We start from the raw sequence: 13,641 nt of genomic DNA on the forward strand, positions 1-13,641 counted from the left end.
GCCTGGACTACTGCGATATTTAAGACAGATTTAAAAGTTTTTTAAGTAAAAACAAAAAAGGAAAGGTTGCTTTGTGTTGTTGCTGGGTTGTTGGTTTTTGTTGTTGTTGTTGTTGTTTTTTTAAGAAAGAATCAAGTCAATGATTTACATTAAGAATCTTGTTTAGTTAAGTTTGTGGAATCTTACCAAAGGTGCTGCTCTTGTTGGTTCGAGGCTAGGTCTGGGAGCAGTTGAATACATATAATTAAACAGACGATCTATTTTTCGCAGTGGAACACCACCACCTTGGTCACTTATCTATAACATATAAAAATTAGAATCTTCTCAAAAGTGGCATATGACAAATATTACATTAACTATAGAAAATAATTACCTGAAATATTCTAAAAGTATACATGCACTTTGAGTAATATAAATACACTAGTAAAATGCTAACTTTATGAACATCATGAAATTTCTACCTGAAAGTCACCACATGTGATTTCTTGTTATGAAGCTTAAAAGAACTTAAAATGCAAATTGAAACAACTCTGAGGTTCTACCTCATACCCATTAGTTGGCAGAGTTTACCAAAAAAGGAAAATGACAACTGCTAGAGTAGCTGTGGGAAAACAGGTACAATGATAAAATGCTGGTCGAAATACAAACTGGTCCAGCCATTCTGGAAAGTAATTTGGAATTTGGAAACAGAAGTTACTAAATTATAAGTACCCTGTAACCCAATGATAGCACTATTTGTACTTCAAAGGGCACAAAGAACAAGGAAGAAGTTCTACATGTACAAAGACATATAAATTTTCTCTTTATGTTATGGCAAAAAATAACCTCTAGAAACCAAGGGGGTGTGCCTTTCAATTGAGCAATGGCTGAACACATTGTGGTATATGAATGTAATGGAATAATATGATGCTATAAGAAATGATGAAGGGGATAGTTTCAGAAAAGCCTGGAAAGCCTGGCATGAACTGATGCACAATGAAGCAGAACCATGAATATGATGTATATAATAATAACAACACTACAAAAACAAACAATCTTGAAAGACTTAACTCTGATCAACACAATAATCAGGTTCGTGACTAGAGAGGACCAATAGTGAAGAATGCTACCTATCAATAGTGAATAACACTATACAGCTCTTGTCAGAAATTTGATTCATTCCATGTGACAAAAGGTCATGTAGACTAAGACACACATTTTTGGACATGGACAAAAGGAGAATTTTTTTTTGTATGACTATTCATATCAACTGCAAGGATTTTCTTTTTTCTCTTTTTTTTGGGGGGGAGGGTAGGGAGAGATGGAAGGGAGATAAAAATGAATGCTTATTAATTAGAAAAGAATTAAAATTTAATTTAAAAAATTCTGAATATTATGAAAGTAAAAACATTAATAAAACAGTTACCTTAATGGATAAATCTTCTTTGCCCAATGTTACTAGAGTTTTAATAGATGGGTAACCTTCTTTTCTGTCTTCATAAAGTTCTACTGTTGCTCTCATTGAGTTCTAAAGTTTAAGAGAAAAAAAAAGCTTTTGGTGCTTTCCCCCCATAAGTCTACCTATATAACTACCTGTCTTTCTTGAGAAACAAGTAGCTAAACAGATTTTTAAAAAAAGAACTATAAAGAGAATAATTTATTTCATTCCCTTGGCTAACATAATATAATTTGCACATATTATTTCTTAGATGAATATTTGATGAGAGGAGTATTTGTTCTCCACAAAGACAGAAAGATGTAACAGATAAAGAACCGGTCAGTTTGGGAGTCAGGAAAACCTGGGTTTATGTTCTACCTCTGACATATATTGAGTATGCAGCTCTGCATTATGCCTCAATTTCCACAACTAGAAAATGAGGATAACAACAACATCCTACTTTCCAGGACTGTTGTGAGGAATAAATGGTATAATATTCGTAAAGTGCTCAGCACAGTGCCTGGCTACATATTTATTCCCCTCTTTTCCCCTTTCCAAGTGGATATTGCCTCCTACCAAGGCAACTTGCTAAGAACTTAATTTATGGAATAACTGCTGATCTGCTAATCTCCTTAGGTAAAGATGAGTCCTCCTGACTTCCAGGCTCAGCACTCTATCAACTGTGCTACCTAGTTAGTTGCCCCTTAGGACAGCTTAGGACTGTCACTTAGGACAGTCATCTACTAAAAGATAAAAGAGGTTGTAGTTTCTACTGTTGAAAGTAGTATCCAAATTATGAAATCAAGTTTTCCTTATGTATTGAAATATACTCCCATGACCCATGGAAGAAGCATTGGGTTTGGTGTCAGAAGACCTGACTCTGCACTTACTATCTTTGTGACTTTGAATAAATCACTTAGCTTTTCTGAAACAATTTCTCCATACATAAAATGAAGCAGCTGTATCAAACTAAAAAGATATTGGGGCAAACTAAATTGTCCATAATGATCCCTGTGGGCCACACACTGACTTAGAAAACCACATACTAATAGTATCTATGTTTTATTGTATTTTTATTTATTTTGATAAATATTTCCCAATTAGATTTTAATCTGGTTTCAGCCACACTTGGGAGGGTTGTGGGCTGTGTGTCTGACATCTCTGACTACAGGATATGTAAGATTCCTTCCGCATCTCTTCATATGATTCTGTGATCGAAGTATTTATTTTCTTTGTGATACTTATCTTATTAAAATCTTTACTCTTTAAAACAGGTCTTTCCAGAATTTCTGGGGGACTGTGGTTTTACTCCAGGGAGTAAAATTGTGTGGTCAACCAATGGAAGAACAGGAAGAGAGGTCACTTACCACTCTGTGACACAGACTAAGACTTATCAACACATTACCACACCCATCTTGAACTTCCAATACTCCCCTGCACTCTTTCTAACTCCTTCTGTTCAAGCTCCCAGTCTCTCTCCTTCTGGGCCTAGGGTAGGGATCTCAGATGCCATTTGGAAATTCTGGCTGCATGACCCATTTCCTGGCTATGGCGGGTGTCCCTGGAAGGTAGGCTCTGTACCTAGTGGAGGTGACTAATGAGAAGTGCCTTTTCTCTTTTCATTCTAGGTGGAACAGAGTCATAAAAGATAAAGAGACATGGAAAGATTGTGGTCCACATTACAGAAATCATTATATTATCTTTCTTCCCTAAAACACCCCTCTTCCAAACTTCTCTTTTACCTATCATGAAGTCATCCAGGTCATCACAATCTTATGTCAACTCTGACTCCTTACTTTCCCTCAGCCCACATATTCAATCAGTTCCCAAATCTTTTTTTCCTACCTCCACATCTCTCAAATCCAACCCCTTTCTACTCACAGAGTCATCACCCAAGTTCAGAACCTCCTCACCTTTTACCTGGACTATGGTTAATAGCCTTTTAATTGGTCTCCCTCATCTCTCCCCTCTCCAATCTGTCCTTCACACAGCTGCTTAAGTGATTTCCCTAAAACAAGGGTATGATGATGTCACTCCTCTACTTTTATATTCCACATTCCCTATCAGCTCCTTGTTGACTCTTGTATCAAATACTATTTCACATTTATCTCATCCTTCTTATCTTCTAACTTCTGTGCAAGTTGTATACTGTATATAATTTACAAATAACTAAATATTTAGATATTGGGGGTACAAATTCAAAAAATATCTTTTTACTGACAGAGGAGTATGAGATCAAAAATGTTTGGGGAACATCATTCTAGAAGGATTTTTTTTTATCCAAGTTGAAATGTTCTTGTGAACTGAGCCTACTGAAGCTGATACTTTCACATAAAATCATATTTATTATTCTATATTTACGGAACACTTTCCTCCAGAGAGCCTGACAAGGAAGAAAAGATTCATGTTTTCCATAAAAAATAATTATATTGCTGTGAAAAAGTAAAAGAAACATTAGGTAAAAAAGCAAACTTAAGAAAGTCAAAGCTGTTAAAGAGGAAGTTCATAATTCAATGCCCACATCTCTACCTTAAAAAGCTAAATCAGTTAACACCACAATTTTTTGGAAGCAAATCAGTACAACTGTGATCTCTCAGGTGTACAATTAATGTTTCATAAATGCAAACAGATAAGACTATGAAAATTTAGATCAAAATGTCTTCTGCTTGTGATATCGCCTCTGTAAACCCAATGACTACATTTTGTATAGTAAATTTATTATTTATTACTTTTTACTAGAAGTGAAACCAAAACAGATCAGTCACAACTTAGTCAGCAACTTAATGGAAGTAATAAAGATTCTTCTCTTTTCCCCTTCATCTCCTATATACTTTCTCCATGCCTCAGCTGTGTGAAAATCAATTTGATTGACTTAGGTATGCAAAAGGCTTACAGTACATTATAGGAATAATAGCAATATTTGGAAATATAAGTGTCGCGACCTTTTCACTTGGCTATAGAGCCTACCCAGGACCTAGGATTTCCCAATCACCTGAAGAATCAAGACCAGCTTGATCTTTCACTCCAAGCATGCATTGATGAGGCGGGAGAAAGGATGGCAGCAACTCCATTTATTTTTAGAAAGCACTTACTTACATAGTAAAATAAAAGGAACTTTTTCACGAGTTACAATGACGTATAGCCCATGCTGTGCTCAAGGACAGTACGTGCACAGTCCATGCACTTACCTACTACCAATCACAAATACACTGTTAATGACTAATGAGTAACTAGGGAAGTTAGAGATGCATAGGACGGAGCACCAAACCAGGCAATTTGCACACGGACCAGCACCTGAGAGGGGCCTCAGTCCTTCAGTGAGATCTTGTGAATTGTCTGTGGCCCTCTACATCCTTACAGATCCCTAACATACAAGATATTAATAAATACATTTGTGATATGTGTATCATTCATTAAAGCCTTTTCCAGGAACTTGTATGTCCAAAGTACCCATCATTTCACATAATTAACAACATCCAATATGAAAAGGACTTAAAATTCACTACAGTAAAATTATTTCCACATTAATGTGTACCAATACTCACAAAGAATATACTGTACACAGCAACTTTGACTTGTATAGTACAAAATGCATGATAAACACACAGGACATCAAAATAGGACTTTTTAAATGGTTATGCAAAGTCTTATTCTTATGCTAATCTAATGAATATGTTACAGATCAATCAAAGTAATTTAAAATGAAGATGTTTCAATATTCTTAGGTTTCACTTACCTTGAACAATTCAAACAGCATATGAAACAGATGTGAGGGCACATAAACTACCTGAATAGGCTTGTCTGGAGTTTTTGCTGAAAACAAACAAAAAACAAAGTCCTCGTTGAAGGACAAAAGTATGAAAAGATGCAAGAATCTTTGTGTTGTACATATAACGCATGTCTAAGAGGTAGCGAGAAAGCATAAACAGTGGATAAGGATTGATCTTGGAGTCAAGAAAATTCCCTATTAAATAAGTATGTAATCCTAGCTAAATGACTTAATCTAACAGTTCCTTAATTATTTCTCTAAGAATAGACCAGTTCTGATAACCATCAAATTGGTTTCTCTGGCCTCTCCCCACTAGTATACACTCTTATTAAAGTGATTTTCCTTAAGTGCAGATCCAACCCTGTCATTCCTCTACTCAATAAACTCCAGAGGCCCCCTATTGCCTCGAGGATAAATTACCAAGTCCTCTGTTTAGCTTTTAAAATCCTCCCAGCCTGGCCCCAACCTATCTTTCCAACCTCCTGGGATATTACTTCAGCTCCTATACTCCACAATTCTGCCTAACATTGGCCTCACATGCAACAATGCTTCACCCATCTGAGTGCCTTTGCCCTGGCTGTCCCAAGGCTGGAATGTGCTCCTTCCTCATCACGTATTAGAGAATCTTCCTTTCCCTTCAAGACAGTTCAAATACCATCTTCTACATTAAGCCTTTCCTGATCACAACAACTGTTACTGCCTTTCTTCTGTTGTATTTAATTACCTTCTATTTATTCTTTTTACTCCGGATAGCCTTACATGTACTTCTTGTCTCCCCCGTTAGAATGTAAGCTCCTTAAGAGGAAGGATTGTTTCATTCTTTTATTTTTATCTCTTGCACCATACCTGGCAATAGTGTATGCTTAATAAATGTTTACTAATTTATTTAAATCTGCCTAGAGGGAGTTTCTATAATGTGAGTTCCAAACATGAATGAAATTACAAATATGGATTCTTACTTTTATCCCCATTTGGGGGGAAAAAAAGGGTTTAAGCTCTATAACTAAGGATTGTTATTAGAACTTCAGAGCTCTACACTCTCATTGTGCTCTAAAGCTACCTAATAGGGATTTTATGAAAAAACTAACTATAGATTATAGCAATATAAACCACACCCACCTGGACTACAGTAAACTCAACCTAACAACAACTACTAACATGCAATCTCAAACATAACGATGGTTAGCTGGGTGTGGCATTTTAGAAATTCAAAAACAGGGAGCATTCAAATTCTGCTATGCCACTGGTATATGATTATGTACAACTTACCTTAGGACTAAGCTCTTGGAATTGCTGAAACATGCCCAGGCAGATTAACATGCTGAAAAGGGGGCTGTGAACACTTATGCGTTCTCAGGTGGGAACAAATGAAGACCCTGAAAACTACACATAAAATCTTCCTTTTGATTGACTAGAATACAATGATCTAAGATACCACTATAATTCAAGATATTTTACTCTCTAGTCAGTCCATTAAAAAAATGTAAATCTTTTCTAAAGCTACACCCAGACCCTGTACAATCCTTTTCCTGTTTTGCCTTCTAATTTCTTATTTTATCTGACCCTGTTTTCTTTCTTATAAAGGTTTAAGCTATATAACTAGGTAATAATATTAAATGATTGCTTCTACTTTGTTGGGAGAAAAAAAATGAAAAATGATTCCTTAATTAGCACTAAGAAGGGCCTACCTAGGAATAAGAAGCTCAAAGAAATGCTATTTTAATTATTCAAACTATGGCTAACCAACTCTCTTTTCTCTAAATTTCTATGGTTGAGAATCCAACGCTGCCTAGGAAAAAAAACACCTTCTGCCCTTTCCTCAGCCCCAACCCCTATCCCTCCTCAGACCCACTCTGCTCTACCCAGTGGTGTGCCGGCAAATGTTGAACAAGGAGACATATTTTTAAGTTTAATATGTATTATGAACATTTTCTCCATCACTTTCTTTAGTCCAATCAACAGAACAACATAACTCAAGCTCTGATACAGCCTTTGTAGATTTATGAGGTGTAAATGCTCACACTGAAAATTTAACAATTGGTCCAGACTAAGACAACTGAAAATCCCAAGAAACAGAGTCTGTGGGTAATGAATAATTAACTTATTAATTAGGCTATTGACGGTCAGTAATTTCTCTCAGTAACCAAATACGGCAAGGGAGACCCTGAAATGCCTTAAATCCTTTATTACCTCTTATTTGGACTACTGCAATAGCCTTCTAATTGCTTGGCCTGTTTTCAGTCTCCAATCCATCCTCCACACAGCAGCCAAATTGATATTCCTAAAGGGTCTGAATATGAACACTCTTCTGTTTGAGGAGTTTCAGAGACTGCCTATGGCTTCTATAATACATTAACTTAAAATGCTTATTCAAAATCTTGTTCCTGTGTATCTTTTTTATATTTATTCCATATTATTTCTACTCAGTCAATCTATATTCAGCCAAAGTGATCTTGTCCAAGGGCCAAGCATGTGGGGCTGAGACAGATTTAATACCTGGTGGCCACCAGGTAATTAATTTTTTTCAGCCACAAAAACTCATGAATACTGTTTACTAAGGTACAGAAGATTTCACTGTGCATTAGTAGAGAGTATACCCACACCAATTAAATCATGAATCCTTGAAATACTTATCTAACAGAGAAGTGTGCACATTTGTAGTCAAAAAAGGAAATGGAGAAATTCAGGATATTAGAGGGCTAGGTCATGAGGGAGATATGGCATATGCTTTACTAACACAGAATCTCAGAATTGGAAGAGACTGCTAATTTAATTCATACCTGAACCAAAATTCCCTCCATAACACACCTGACAAATGGTTGTCCAAACTTTCTGAAAACCCTAATCTAGCAAGTATGAATCCATTACTTCTCAAGGCAGCCAATTGTACTTTTGGATCACTTTAATTTTTAGAAAGTTTTTCCTTACATCCAACATAAAGATCTGCCTCTCTGCAACTTCTACTTGTGGTGCCTATTTCTGCATTCTAAGATTAGAAAAACCACTGTCTGGTCATGATTTCCTTATTTTATGCTTTTCTAAACTAAAGCATAGTATTTTAAATTATCCCTACTAAATTTCATTTGAGTAAATTCATCTAGCATGTTAGCTACTCCTCCCCATTTAGTGTCTTCTAAAAATTGGCTAAGCATGCTATTTATGCCTTTAAGTCACTGATAAAAATGTTAAATATTAAGAGGACCAAGCACAGATAACTACGCGCCTCTACTAAAGATCTCAGTGTAAATATAAACAGACATATTAATGGCTATTCTATAGGTCCTGTTATAGTTTACCTAATCATACTACAGTGTAGCCCATGTCTCTCCTTGCCCACAAGAATAGCACAAGAGACTCACATACTTTGCTAAAACCCAGATAAAGAAAACCTGCAGAATTCCTTTTTGACACTAATTTTACTGCATTATAGTATAAATCCATTTAAAATGGAGGCATTTAGGTAGCACTCGAAATGTGACTATTTTTAGGAGATACCCAGCACTAATTTCCTATTTCCATTTATACAGGGAAAACTTTTACTTGTCACAAGTGAGGGATATTCTTTTTTTTTTTAAAGGCAATTGGGGTTAAGTTACTTGCCCAAGGTCACACAGCTAGTAAGTGTCAAGTGTTTGGTCTGAGGTCACATTTGAACTCAGGTCCTCCTGACTGCAGGGCTGGTGCTCTATCCACTGTACCACCTAGCTGCCCTGAGGGATATTCTTTAAAAAGATTCCCAAAGCAACACATGTCTATATTGCAAGAGACAGTAGCAAACTAATACTACCTTATGCTAAATTTATTTAATTGTTAGGAAAGAGGGCTCCAAAAATTACTGGAAATAGGTTTGTTGTTGTTGTTTTTTTAATCTTATCACACGGGTGCTCCATTTGCTCAGTGTGACAGTCTTGGCTAGCAACAAATGTGCTGACACAGCTGGCAGGCATCTGGGAATCAATAAGAATAGACTTGCTGCTGTGGATTTCAGAGGAAGTTAACTCTTCCATTAACTCAAAAGAGCAATTTGTTACTACCTAGGAATTTAAGTTCCATTAGTTCGACAAATATAAATCTGGACAGTTATGTCAAATCATGCTCAACCAGCAGGAACAGACATAGAGGGACTACTGAGATGTTTCTTATCAGGGACATATAAACCAAGGCCACTTAACTGGTGTAGCAAGTTTATGTTGTTGAGAATGGAGTAAATACTATAGGAAGAGTTGCCATCCCTATTCTACATATTCTCATATTAGGCTGCTCTAATGTTCTTCAGCTGGGAATTAGCTGTTCCTTTTACATTAAGGCAGAGAGGTCTGGGGAGAACCCAGTCTTCCTAGGAGAGGAAATGTACTATATTCCAGAGGTAGTATGGCACAGCAGGTAAAAAGTCAGACCCAGAGTCAGGAAGACTTGGCTTCCTTTCCCATTTCTGACACACTAAGCTGTGTTACCCTGAGCAAATAACTTAACCTTTTAGTGCTCCCAAGCAACTCTTTTAAGATGAAAAGTGGCAAAGCAGTTGTGCTCTGTATTTGTGGAGAGGATTTCCTTTACCAGGAGCTCTCTACACAAATGAAGTCACAGTTCTAGTTGAAAACAAAACAAAACTTAATCTGCATTAGAGAAGATGCTGCTCTTCTAAACTGCAAACAATTAATTGTTTTTACAGAGTGGAAGTAACCTCTAAAAGTCTATAGCTACCTCTCAACCTAGCTCAACATTTTAGTTCAATAGGATGAAAAACTACTATAGGTTTAAAGGTGCTTCAGTCAGGAGGACCCTAAAACATTATGCTCAAAGCCAATCAAGACTTGCTGTTTCTAATGCTGAAGGATTGTTCAATTAAATGAATTTTTAATAAGTGTCTATTCATTCCCCCCAAAAAACACCCCACATATTAAGAGACTACTGTTTGCAGAACATTGAATTAGACCCGAGGGCTTAAAAAAAAAAGATTAGGTAAGACAGCCCTTAAGTTCACAGAGCTCACCCACAAGTTCAGCTCAAATAATGAGCAAGCCACATCACCTCTGTGGGACTCAACTGTCTCATTTATAAGTAAGTAGGAGGTTGGACTAGATGTTCTCAAAGGTCAAAGAAACTGTCTTAATCTTGTGTGCTTGATGCCATGAGGAATATAAACCCCCAAATTTATGAGGTTAAAAAGTTTTTAGACAGTGTATAACTATGTTACAGAGATGGAACTAACATAAAGTGAAAGAATGTGATTGTCAAAATGTAGAAAGAGTAAGAGTTATAAGAACTGAGAAAAGGCAAATATAAATGGGCCCAATTAATCAGGTCAAGATGATTTTATGGGGGGGGAGGCACGGTAGGCCCTGTGCTAGGACTTGAAAGACGTGAACAGAAGGAAGATTAAAAGAAAATCACATCCATGAAGGAAATGATATGAGTAAAAATGAGGCAAAAAATAAGCAGGTTAGGTTCACAAACAGCCAGAGCAGGCAGCCCAATGAGTTGTTTGTTTCCTTAGTGCCTGACAGAACACTTTTACCACTGTAGACCTTAAAAAAGTCTTGTTGAATAAATGAATGAAATACACCAGATTTTTGAGAGCCCTGAAAGCCAGGCAAAAGAATTCATACTTGATATGGTAGGGAAAGGGGAGTTAATATTTTTGGACTGGAGAGTGACATGATAAAAAATCTGTTAAGAAAGATGACTTGTTTTTTTTTCCCCCAGACACGACAAACATAAGAATTTGGCTACACCTATCTGATCTGTTACAAAGGTCTTATTCTCCTCTGTCATTCTTTTTTTTTTCCCCTGTGTGAAGGCAGGTGGGTGGGAGAGTAGGGCTAGTGAAAGGGTTGCTATAAAAACAAGAGACAGGAAAAAAAGGATTATTGAAGTATTTTTTAAAGAACAGAAAAGAAGGAAAACCAGATGGAACGCAAAAAGCAGGGCAGCTTGGAAAGTTACATGTTGAATTTATTATACACTTAAAAGAAAAATCAAATAGTATGTATTGGAAGTTTACAGTTTCATGCACAAACATCCTTTTTTTGGGGGGGTTCTACTTTTATATGGAAAGGCTTATTTTATTAGGCGTTTAGCTTCAAAATTTTAAAAATAAGTTATTTTTTTAAAAAAACTGGTATGGCAACAAGATGCAGGATGGGCTGGAAGGGAGATACCAGACAGAAGTAGGAAAAGCAGAGAGAAGGCTTTTAAAGTAATACAAGCATAGGGGGGTGATGATGATGATGATAAATGACAACAACAACACCCTATTGCTTTTCCTCAAACAAGATATGCCATCTACTGACTCTGGGCATCTCTGCTGGCTGTCCTCCATGCCTCCTGGTCTCCCTGGCTTCTTTCAAGTCCCCACTAAAACCTCACCTTTACAGGAAGCCTTTCCTGATCCCCCTCAATCCTAGTGCCTTCACTCTCCTGAGTATTTCCAATTTGTCCTCTATGTAGTTTGTTTGTACATAATTGTTTGAATGGTGTCTCCTACATTAGACTTTTAATTCCTTGAGAGTATGAATTGTCTTTTGCCTTTCTTTGTATCCCCTGACAAAACTGACTGACATAATAATAATGGTCTAAAATGATTTTACTGTTGATTTTACATACAGATTCTTATTTGACCCTCACAAAGTTGCTGGTATATATCAACTAATACTTCAGTACTGGTGTCTCTGTTACAAAGAAAAGGAAACAGGCCTAGAAAGGTTCAAGGGTCTTAGCCAAGGTCACATAAGTATCCATTTACATAGTAAATGTTGGCTCATGTTAGCAGCAACTAAATCATCTCCTATATAAAAAAAAAAAAACAACAAAATTAATTTTTATTTTTACCATTGAATTCTTCAATTTCCAATTCTGGGGCTACCATATAATACTGTTCACAAAGCATCTTGGCTGTTTCATATGCATCTGCAAGAGAAAAATTTTTTTAAGAAGCTGTATTATTTTTCTGTAATAACAGACAAAAAAGTATAAATATTTTAAGGATCCAATTTTTATGAATTCTTCCTCATACCTTGAAGCAAAAAGGGCAAAAAAGAGACTTTTTACATAGATAGATTTAAGAATTATCCTATTCACTCATTCAATAAATACATGAATCCCTACAATGCTGCACTCTGCTGGGTGCAGATAATTAAAAGTATAAGAGATGATCTCTTGTCTCATGGAATTTAAAGTTTGGTCAGAAAGTCAAAACATTTACACAAGTAAATTAAACCAGAGTTAGCATGTGATATATGAATAGTTTGTAAGTCCTATAAGATTTCAGAAGTAAAAAGTTAACTGGTGGCTACAGGAATCAAAGTTTTCATAGAGAGGTGGGCTCCTCTTTACTGAAATGGAACTTTTCAGTCTGGTGAAGCCTATGAACCTCCATCTTAAAATCATGTTTTAAAATACACAGGATTACAAAGGAAACCAATTATACTGAAATAGCTCAATATATATGTGTTTTTAAAGTTCAAATATATCTTGTTAAGAACCTCTGGAATAGACTATGTTTGGAGATAGAGTTCTAGCTCTAACAATGACACTATCTGTGTAGTCTTCAAGAAAGCCTACTAATCTCTACAAGCTCAGGTTAAAATTCAAGGATTATAATTTTTTTTATTAGACTTAGGATTCTTAAAAATTTTCTCTTTACAAGCCCTAGCCAAAAGTTTACCTTTTCAATTTTGAGAACAACATGTGATATTCAGAGGTTATAACTAACTGGGGAGTAGAGGAAGAGAGAAAAGAGACAAACATTTAGTGCTTACTAGATGCCAGCCACTGTGCCAAGCGCTCTACAAATAACATGTCATTTGATCCTTACACAACCCTGGGAGGTAAATAGTATTATTATCCTCATTTTACAATTGAGGAAACTGAGGCAAACAATAGTTAAATGACACACAGCTACAACTGAACTCAGTTCTTTGTGACTACAGGTAGTTCTCTATCCACTGTGCCACCTAACTGCTCTTTATATAGAACAAAACGTAAACTAAAAAGCCATTTTCAAATAATTTGCCTCATGTATGTCAAAATCATATAGGATTCTAAGGCAGACTTGACTACATAGACTATTTTGACAATCTGTTGCAAGTTAACACCTAAAACACGGAGATGTACATTTGCTAGCGACATGGAAGAAAGCCATCACAAAGTCAAAACAAAAGATGAATTTCTTATAAGTGGTGATGGACTCCAAAATTAATTGTTTTGAGTTCTAAAATGCTACAAAGCCTTTTCACTGAAATTTACAACAATCCAAAAGATATCAGTTTAACCAGTCACATGAAAAATCTAGACCGCCCAGATTATAACATGGAACTGGAGGTGTGGTTCAATGAATAAGACCATCAGTATAAGCATCTTGGACACTGCAGATGGATGATAGGCTGGTTCCAAGCTAAGCAGTACCATGGAATGCATATGAAAAATCAGAGTGCTTTCAGTGATCTAAAAATGA

At 36.1% G+C, this 13,641-nt stretch overlaps 1 protein-coding gene across 1 annotated transcript in view; it reads right to left on the bottom strand.

The window, feature by feature from the left end:
* PDK3 (pyruvate dehydrogenase kinase 3) overlaps positions 1-13,641 on the bottom strand; it is a 135,246-nt gene that overhangs the window by 18,808 nt on the left and 102,797 nt on the right. Inside the window, exons 6-9 of the mRNA XM_020989871.2 lie at positions 12,018-12,095; positions 5,154-5,230; positions 1,406-1,507; positions 187-297 (exon numbers count right to left, since the gene is read on the bottom strand). Coding sequence (XP_020845530.1) covers positions 187-297; positions 1,406-1,507; positions 5,154-5,230; positions 12,018-12,095 — 368 coding nt within the window. The remainder of the gene's footprint in view (positions 1-186; positions 298-1,405; positions 1,508-5,153; positions 5,231-12,017; positions 12,096-13,641) is intronic.

Source organism: Phascolarctos cinereus, unplaced genomic scaffold (genome assembly GCF_003287225.1).
Source record: "Phascolarctos cinereus isolate Bilbo 61053 unplaced genomic scaffold, phaCin_HiC Scaffold_726;HRSCAF=1367, whole genome shotgun sequence".
NCBI classification, from domain to species: domain Eukaryota; kingdom Metazoa; phylum Chordata; class Mammalia; order Diprotodontia; family Phascolarctidae; genus Phascolarctos; species Phascolarctos cinereus.